Below are 9772 nucleotides of genomic sequence, written 5' to 3'. Positions count from 1 at the left end.
AAAGTTGTATGGATCACTTTTATGAAGCTGTTGTACTTTTTAGAGCTCAACGGCATCTGTCCCCATTCACTGCTGTTGTATGAAAAAGAGCACCCACCTGGGACATTTTGCTAAACTTCTCCTCTTATGTTCCACAGATGAAAGTCATACAGGTTTGACACATGAGGCTAAGCAAATGATGACTATTTTTAGTTTTAGATTAACTATTTATGTACATGTGCACGATTTTACCATTGTGGTTTTGAGCAAGGCGCTTCTGGTTACTTTAAGAGATTTCTTCTGCGTAAGATGCTCTGTAAGTCACCTTGAATTTAAGCAGCTGCCAAATTAATTAATGTAAATACATATTCATAGCACATTTACATAATTATCACACATTATACTATGAGGCTGCTGAAGAATTATTCCTGGTGCTGTTGGTTTCAGGCAGTTTTTGGGACTTGAGTTGGTTAGATATTCGGCTTGAAGAAGTTTAGCCGAATAGTTCTTGGGGGCAACGGTTACAGAATCCCAACCCCGTGCCAATGGCCCGCAGCAGGTCGTGTGAATAATTTAGCACCTGGTCTAATATTACCAAGGCCTTGCTGTTCATGCCCTTCAGAATTTCTCACTGAATGCCTCACATCTCCATAGGGACATACACACACTCATAATATAATGTAGAGGAAGTAACAGATGACGTCCCTAGAGGTGGAAAATTGTTTTGGGGGAATTTACCAGCGAACTTGCATTACCACATGCAAACAGGCAGCGATCGTTAGTGCAGAAGTGGTGAGTTTGTGTGTGTGTATATGTGCCCTTTGGGGGTTTCGAGGGGGTGTGTTTGTGTGAATGGTGTTTTGAACATCTGTTGCGGCTCAGGTGTCAGATGAACCGTCACCCGTTTCAGCACGGAGAGACAGCAGAGTAGCGTAAAATGTCTTTTCCATACTTGCACATGTACTAAATGCTCCCTCCTATCACACTGGCATAGAAACAGGTGTGCGTGCGTGTGTGTGACTTAAAGGAGTAGTTCAGCCAAAAATGAATTTTGTGTTCCATGAAAGACAGGTGATCGTGAAGTTGAGTATGAATTTTTAGTACTGGGAAAACTGTTCCTTCAACTACCTAAATTAACTTCCTGTTAGTTATTAGCTGCAAATGTCATCATTAGATGAAAGAAAAAGGAAAAGATCAGGGGATGGAAATAACAAAACAGATGCGTAAGAGAACCAGAGGCAGCGTGTCCTGCAGTACACAGACTCTGATCCCTAGAGAGCAAATCTGAGCAAGCTAACAGGGTAAATACAGCAAGGAAACAGGCTTTCAAATGGCCAACCCTCACACATGTTTACATTGCTCTTGGGCATTCAGAGATCAAGTGTTCAGAGATCATGAGGCTGTGGAATAAACACACATGCACAGACTCATTCAAAGACACATTGAATCATCAGATGCTCTTCCAGTTGTCTTCAGTTTCTCATCTAGTTCTTCCCGGGAATTTCTTTACAATGAAAGAAATGTATTATTTATTTATAAACCATATTTCTAAATTGTTGCATTCCTTTCAGCGGGACAGTTTAAGTAAGAATGGTTTTATTAAATTTACACTGATTCATGATTAAGTCCTTGTGTGTTTAATTGATGCTTTATATATTTTAGCATTCTTGTTCTGGTAAAGAATGAAAATAAAGCCTTTCGCCTCATAAAATGGCTTAATTATGACCCATATTCTGCCATGATTCTTTAGGTGACATGCCTTTTAACTCAGAAAGTCTGGGTTTGAAGAAAATTCAGTTTCCTACATTTAATTACGACATCCTAGTGCTCATCTCTTATATACGAATAACAACATTATTCATAGGCAGCATTAGCTCACCTCTCTCTTAAAACTATCACTCTCTTCCACCCCCTCTTCCACACATACGCTCTCGTTCTCTCCGCAAACAGACTTGGTGAGGTGCCGAGCAGTCTGACTTTGTCCTTGTCCTAGATCTGTGTGTAATAAGCAGGTTTGTAATGAAGAGTTACGGCGAGAGGGAGCAGAAAATCAGATTCACACTGCAAGCGATTTACAACACTTTATTTAATTAACATGTTATCATTTTATCTCATATCGCTTTTTCTCTCCCCTTTAGACGAGGCCTGAATCCCCCCCACAGAGTGAAGTCCATCTCCATGACAACCTTCACGCTACAGGAAATAGAATTTCTACAGAAGCATGGAAATGAGGTAATTGATGATGGAATGGTCGAAAGTGCAGTGTTTTTATTGACATTGGAAATGTGTTGTCATCTGTGTGGACTGTTCGTGCTGATATCTGGACGCCGATGAGTTTATGATTTATGGGGTAACAGTCATACGTCTATGATAAGAAAACGGGAATTTCTGGGAGTTCTTTTTAACTTGAATACATGCGCATTTGAACAATGAATAACAGCTTCAAAATTGTTAGTTGTTCTAAGGCCCTGTCCACACGAATGCGGTTATTTTTAAAACCGCAGCTTTTTCTACGCGGTTAGACCATTCGTCCACACGCAAATGCAGCACCAGTTCACTGAAACCGAACATTTTTGAAAACGCCTGCCAGGGTGAAGATTTTCAAAAACTCTGTTGCAGTGTTATCGTGTAGACAGTGAAACTGGAGTTTTTGGCTTGTGACGTCAGAGCCTGCGCCGTTATCTCCGCCTACTGGAAACTTTTTCAGGCTTCTGATTGGCCAACATGGCTTTACGGTTGAGATTATATCGCCACCTGTTGGTTTGGCATGCTCTTGACAGTGCTTCATAGCATGCGTTTGCGTTTTCATGTGGACGGAGATTTTTTTTAAAACGGAAGAAGGAAAAACTCTGTTTATAAAAATACCCGTGTACGTGTGGACATGGCCTAAAAATGGCAGTTCTAGACGGTTATTATTCCTTTTTTATTGATTTAATTTTTTATATTTTTATTTGACACTTTTTTTTGAAAGCAGGTGTGATTTCTTCTAAAGTCTAGGTCTGTGTTTCTCTAAGAGCTTCTTCTAGGCGACAAGACCACTTTTCATCTCCCCCTTCCCTTTCTCCATCTCTGCTTAACTCAACATTCCTAGGATTTTTCCCAGGTCTCGTGAGGCCTGATTTATGAGGATGAGCTGGAAATTATGTTTCATGTTGAGATGATTCTTATTTGTGTGTGTGTGTGTGCGTGCGCGTGCGTGCGTGCGTTTTGTTTTATGGCGTTGTTTTATGTGGGTCCAATTCGAACTGGCTTGATCACACAGTAGGTTTGGTGTATTAAAATCTCACAGCATCTGTCAATCTGAACTTCTGATTTGGTTTTCGACAATGAGGGCATGTCACGCAAACTGTTAATGTTGGCAGATCTTCAGTAATTTGTCTAGCTTACTAAGTAACATATGAATTTGTGGCAAAATATTGCAGAGTTTGATTGCACAAACAATCATTATGAACAACGCAAGATACACTACCATTTAAAAGTTTGAGGTCGGTAAGATTTTGTAATGTTTTTTGCAAGTCTCTTGTGCTCACAAAGGCTGTATTTATCTGATAAACAATACAGTAAAACAGCAATATTGTGAAATATTATTGCAATTTAAAATATTTTTTTCTATTTGAATATGTTTTAAAATGTAATTAATTCCTGTGATGGAAAAACTGAATTGTCATCAGCATCATTACTCCAGTCTTCAGTGTCACATGATCCTTCAGAAATCATTCTAATATGCTGATTTGCTGATCAAGAAACATTTTTTATTATCAATGTTGAAAACAGTTGAATACAGTCAGGATAAATTTGATAAATAGAACATTTAAAAGAACCGCATTAATTTGAAATATCATTTTTGCTCAATTTACTGTTGATCAATTATGAATAATTGAAACATTCTTTAAAAAAAAATGTACTGACCCCAAACATTTGAAGAGTAGTGCGTGTAAAGTGTTTTAACTTCCTTTTAAAAAGTTGATAAGCCTATATGTTTTGCCATTTTAAATATACAGTACATTTTTTGCATTTATCATTGTTTTTTTTCCAGCTGTTTATGACCCTATTATAAAAGAGTTTGAGGTTGAGACCCACCAGTTGTAACAAAAATAGGGTACTATAACATAAATATGTCTTCTAACACAGTGTCCTAATCAGACACGACACGACAAGATTCCAGCGACAAGCAAGTTGGCTGTCCACACCAGACGCAACATGACAGAATCACTCAAATATCACAGCCTGTCAGAAGCACAGAAGCGCACAGCACTCCCAATGAAATGGAAGTTTATCATCTAATTCATAAATATTCAACATTTTTAACATTATTAAAAGTAAATACCGAGTGACTGATACCATCTTTGTTATGGTTCGCATTGAGTTCACAATTTTAAGTACATGTTTGCTTTAATTTTTTTTAAGATCTGAGGTATCTATCAACTATCTGTTGTTGCTTTCAGTATGGCCATAAATCCCACGCAATATGAAACTCACATTAGACACTTTTAACATTGAATAAAGCACATGATCAGTACCTGAGATTATCATCGTCATATTTTTTTTTTTTTTTTTACATAGTTTGTATGTTGTTGTTCCAGCCGAGACGCCACAGAAATAGAAACCATTTCTAAAATAGAAATTTGTTTGTCACCATTAACATGGAAAAGATACCTTTTATCACGTGTGGCGGCATTGCTTCACATCTGGTTGGAACACTGTGGAACACTTATCTAACACTCACTTAAAGTTCTTTAAAAACAATAATAATTTAATAACATTAAGTATAATTTTCAGCAGAATCTTTTTGTTGTGATGCCTAAATTTACTTGTAGCATTTGAAATGACTGCTTTTGCTCTCTTTTTTTTCTTTTTTTTAAAGACAGTTAAATTAACTAATTTAAATTAAATTAACAGAGTTTATCAGTATTTTATTCCGTATTTTGATGGTTGTGACCCCTCATGTGACAACAAAAAATTTATTGTTGCAAAACGTCATGCTGTTTTTGATAGTATTCAGTATGTACTGTGTACTGCACAGTGGTTAGTTTAGTTAGTATGCCATTCTGAACTGCTGAAGGCAGCTGCACTGATTTTTGGGTCAGTTTTGGATTTAATTCATGAATGAGCCCAACCTGTCTTCTCTTGGACATTTGTGACTGAAAACTACTGCGTGCGACTATGACCTTTTTTTTAGGAGCACCAGTGCGACTGACCCAATCATCATCATACTTGTGATTGCGCTCAGGGGATCTTCAAAGGTTTCTACGTGTTTTTGCAGCGTTGAGTAATGTATCACAGACATATCTCACGAATCCTTTCATAAGCAAAGTGTAGACAGGGTGTAAATAAGAGATTCATTGCGCAGTGTAGAGAGCTTCGTTGATTATAAATGTGAGATCGAAAGATGAGTGACAGCTTTTAATGATTTTTTAGGGGGTTTTTAAATGTGATACTGATTTAATACAATACAATTCAATAAACAAGAAGTTAATATTAAGTGACTTTGTCTGTCTGACTATAACATTATTGTCTGATTTTGCTCTATTTCGTCGTCGAAAATAGTTTAAAACAAAGACACATTCATAAAGACAGTCACTTGCTTCATTCCTGAATGAATCAGCTGTTCGAACTAATCAATTGAATGAATGATTCAGTGATTAAAAAATCAGTGACTTGCCGCCACCTGCTGGCAGTTGATTCTGTCGTTTTAATAAAAATTTTTAAAAAGCTTATAAAATATAATTAACAAATAAACAAGTGCTCCTAAAAAGAAAAGTAAGCGTAGAGACCTGACATTAACGTTTGAGACTCGTAGAGCCCTTCCTTGAGTGTCTGTATGGCTCCTCAAGTCAAGTGATAATGCAGTCTTCACTCTGCTGTATCTATTCATAATTAATAAGCTGCTACCGCTGTTTCCAAAGGGTGTGTGTTTACACACACAAATGTGTGTCTGCATTGATTATATCTAAATGGAGGCAGTGTCTTCAGAACTGTGAGAGCTTTCACACATACTTGGCATGTAGTGGTTGTGAAGCCTTACACTTAGCCTTTTTGTTTATCAGTTGTGTTATCTGAGTGCATGAGTGTTTGTCACCAAGAAGAGTTTAAATGTTTTCTGAAATGTCATCTTGAGATATTGGTTTCCTTCTTTGAGAATGTGTATGTGTGTGTGTGTGAGCACGCGTGTATTTAAAACAAGACTTTCCTTAGTATGAATGCCTGCATTGTTTTGTTTTGTTTTTGTTTTTTTTCACAGACACAAGGTAGTGAAAAAGATACTGTCTGTTTGAAGGATCTTTCTGTTTTTCTGTCTTCTCTTTCTTAAACTGAGAATTAAAGTGACTGTGTTGCTCTTAAGAACCCTTGAAATCAAAATGTTTCATGTTTTCTGACAGATGAATCTCTGTTTCACATGTTTATGTTTATATTTGCTCTATGAATGTCTGATGAGCTCTCTCTTTCTCTCTCTTTGTGTGTGTTTTCATGTATATGCAGGTATGTAAACCGATATGGCTCGGACTTTATGATGACAGAAACTTGGCCGTCCCAGACTTTAGAGAACCTCAGAAAGTCAAAGAGTTTCTTCAGGACAAATACGAAAAGAAGCGATGGTGAGAAACAACATGGGCTAAAATGTTGATTATTATATTTGATATTTAACTGAGGAATCGTGTACAGTCAGTCATCATTATCGCACAATAAACCACTATGTAAAGTGGGCTGTACGTTATCCCACTTAATACAAAGCAAATAAATAAATAAATGTGAAGAGTTATTTTATTATGTGAAAATAAAATATTAATACAAACTGAAACCCACAAGTAAGTGGGTCTCATAGTCTTGATGTGCACCTTTTTTGCATTAGTGGTGTTATATGGATTAATTCTATCCTGGTATTTCCTGAAACTTTTCCATTGTTCACTGTACACCTCTAAGATTAAATTTGCATAGGCAAATATTTTTCTCTGTATCATAAGGATAAAATAAACACATCGCTGTGTATGTGTGCTCTGCTCATTTAAATGTCTTTCATTCTTTTCTTTCAGGTATGTTCCTCCAGAGCAGGCTAAGACGGTGACGTCGGTTCATGCGTCTGTCTCTGGTTCATCTGCTAGCAGCACCAGCAGCACTCCAGAGGTCCGACCTCTCAAAACATTACTGGGGGAATCAGTACCCACTTTACACCTCAACAAAAACACACCTAGCCAGGTAACAAAATTATATATTTATTTATTATCGCGTTAACGCATTAATTGATTAACGCCGACAATTATTTTATCGCGCATTAATGCAGTTTTTTTATTATTATGAAAGTCCGTTGCTCACTGGCTCTTCTGATAGCACATGAAGACAGCAGAGAAGCGCTCTCGCTCAGCACAGTGGAGTGCATCATTTTGTTAACTTTGTGGTTTATTATTTTGAGTCGTTTGGGACGCAGTAACACACGGCCCTCTTCACAATATATTGCTTTACAGATCTATCACTCTTGCTGCTCAGAAATGTTCACGCAATCATGCACGTATCATAAGTTCTGCGCTCCGGCGCGGCTGGCGCTCACACTCACTGATCTATGTATAACTGAACCGCACTCTGGCCCACCTCTTCCAACCGAGCCAGGGACGGGTAAACGAACTGCAGTATGGAGCGATCACACTAGTCAAACAAACCGGGCTTTGGGGGTCAAATGCACTCGGGCACGATTAATATATATATATTTATATGTACAATACTGTGAATGAATAATAAAATTACTTTTATTCAACAAGGATGCATTACATTGATCAAACGTGTCAGGAAAAAAGTTTTAATGTTTCAAAAGATTTCGATTTTAAATAAATGCTGTTTTTTCTTTTTTACTTTATATTCACAAAGAATCCTGAAAAAAATCGATCACGGTTTTCTTTAAAAATATTAAGCAGCACAACTGTTTTTAACACTGATAATAATAAATGTTTCTTGAGCAGCAAATCAGCATATTAGAATGATTTCTGAAGGATCATGTGACACTGAAGACTGGAAAAATGATGCTGAAAATTCAGCTTAGCATCACAGGAATAAATTACATTTTGAAATACTGTATATTACAGTAGGAAACAGTTCATTTAAATTGTAATAGTATTTCATAATTTATACTTTTTTTGATCAAATAAATTCAGCATTGGTAAGCATAAGAGACTTACTGAGCCCTAACTATATACAAACTACTTTCATAATACACATTTCTGGTTGAATTTTTGCGGGGTTGTTGTTTTTTTTTGCTCTCTCAGTCTCCGGTTGTGTCACGCACTCAGCTGACCCATCAGCAGCATCAGGACAGGAAGTTCGATCTGCTCAGCGATCTAGGTGGCGACATTTTTGCGGCTCCGCACTCGCAGTCCACAGGCAAGGCAAACTTTGCCAACTTTGCACATTTCAACAGTCATTCAGGTAAGAGCACACCCACACTACACTAACAAACTAAACCATCCATTTGAAAAGCAGTACTTTAAGGTTCAGGACAACTGCTAGGGTGATGTGGTCTGGTTTCCCATCATGCTGCAGTAGACCTATTGACAGCCACTGCCGCAAAACCCCTCATGAATGTTATCCATGAATCTAGAGGATAATGATTGTGCGTTTTATCGGTTAATGCCAGAAAACAGGTACAGAGGTCATCATTACACACACCATTTGGAAGCCTTTATGACCAAACCTGCCTTGTCTGTTAAAATGTGCACGGCTGAATTTGGAGCCAGTGCATTCTGGGTTTCTGTTCATGTCATCTTTTTTGTCTTTGTGTAGTTTCTTTATTAGTGTGCTTTTAGCAGGTTTGTGGTATTCAACATTATATCATTCCACTTTATATCAGTGTGTGTAATGTGCCTTCATACGCAACCAGTGTTGAAGTCGGAACGGTTACTGTTTAGATTTTTTTAAATTTACAAGATTTCATTTTAATGTGAGAATTAACTGAATTTTTAAGATAAACTTTCAAAATCTCCTGACTGGAAAGAAACTAAATTGACCTAAACGCTGGACATGTTCATCCCATAGTTTCATTCTTGTTTCACTGTCATTCCTCATCCCTGTTTGTGTTTTTTTGTTTGTTTGTTTGTGGTGGACCCCAGCAGTGCAGAATGTGAATTCTAATGCAGAGTTTGCGAATTTTGATGCGTTCAATAGTTCTGCTGCTCCAAACACAGCAACATTTCCATCAGCTCCACAAGCCCCATTTCAGCCTGCTCAACCAGGTATAACACACACACACAGCCAGGCATACGAACATCCATTTACCTCCTGTTCTTCTGTTAGGAAATGACTCCTTGTCCAAGTTGTGTTGTTAGAAATGTGACGTGATAGTTGTTCTGTTTGTGTCTTTTTTTCATTGCTGCTTTTTTACATTCTCGCTTCTTAAACATTCCTTTTTCAGTGGCATTTTAGTTAAACATTAATTCTCTCTAATAAAAAAAAAAAATCACTTAAAGGGGTCATATGATGCGATTTCATTTTTTCCTTTCTCTTTAGAGTGTTACAAGCTCTTGGTGCATAAAGAAGATCTGTAAAGTTGCAAAGACTAAAGTCTCAAATCCAAAGAGATATTCTTTATAAAAGTTAAGAGTTAGCCACACCTACCTAAAACGGCTCGTTCGAACACGCCCCCACATACAGTGGGGCAAAAAAGTATTTAGTCAGCCACCAATTGTGCAAGTTCTCCCACTTAAAAAGATGAGAGAGGCCTGTAATTTTCATCATAGGTATACCTCAACTATGAGAGACAAAATGAGAAAAAAAAATCCAGAAAATCACATTGTAGGATTTTTAAAGAATT

At 37.3% G+C, this 9772-nt stretch overlaps 1 protein-coding gene across 6 annotated transcripts in view; it reads left to right on the top strand.

The window, feature by feature from the left end:
* The window catches only part of LOC107730836 (arf-GAP domain and FG repeat-containing protein 1-like), a 25171-nt gene that overhangs the window by 9302 nt on the left and 6097 nt on the right, over window positions 1–9772 (top strand). For 3 of the 6 annotated variants that reach the window (XM_016541774.1, XM_016541773.1, XM_016541771.1), the window contains exons 2-6: window positions 2118–2211; window positions 6460–6575; window positions 7011–7173; window positions 8232–8391; window positions 9072–9194. In XM_016541774.1, coding sequence (XP_016397260.1) covers window positions 2118–2211; window positions 6460–6575; window positions 7011–7173; window positions 8232–8391; window positions 9072–9194 — 656 coding nt within the window. The remainder of the gene's footprint in view (window positions 1–2117; window positions 2212–6459; window positions 6576–7010; window positions 7174–8231; window positions 8392–9071; window positions 9195–9772) is intronic. The other 3 variants (XM_016541772.1, XM_016541775.1, XM_016541776.1) reach the window with 2 other exon arrangements.

Source organism: Sinocyclocheilus rhinocerous, unplaced genomic scaffold, assembly GCF_001515625.1.
Source record: "Sinocyclocheilus rhinocerous isolate Xijiao unplaced genomic scaffold, SAMN03320098_v1.1 scaffold938, whole genome shotgun sequence".
Classification (NCBI taxonomy): domain Eukaryota; kingdom Metazoa; phylum Chordata; class Actinopteri; order Cypriniformes; family Cyprinidae; genus Sinocyclocheilus; species Sinocyclocheilus rhinocerous.
The sequence above is the reverse complement of the archived record's forward strand: the minus strand, read 5'-3'. Positions and strand labels throughout refer to the sequence as shown.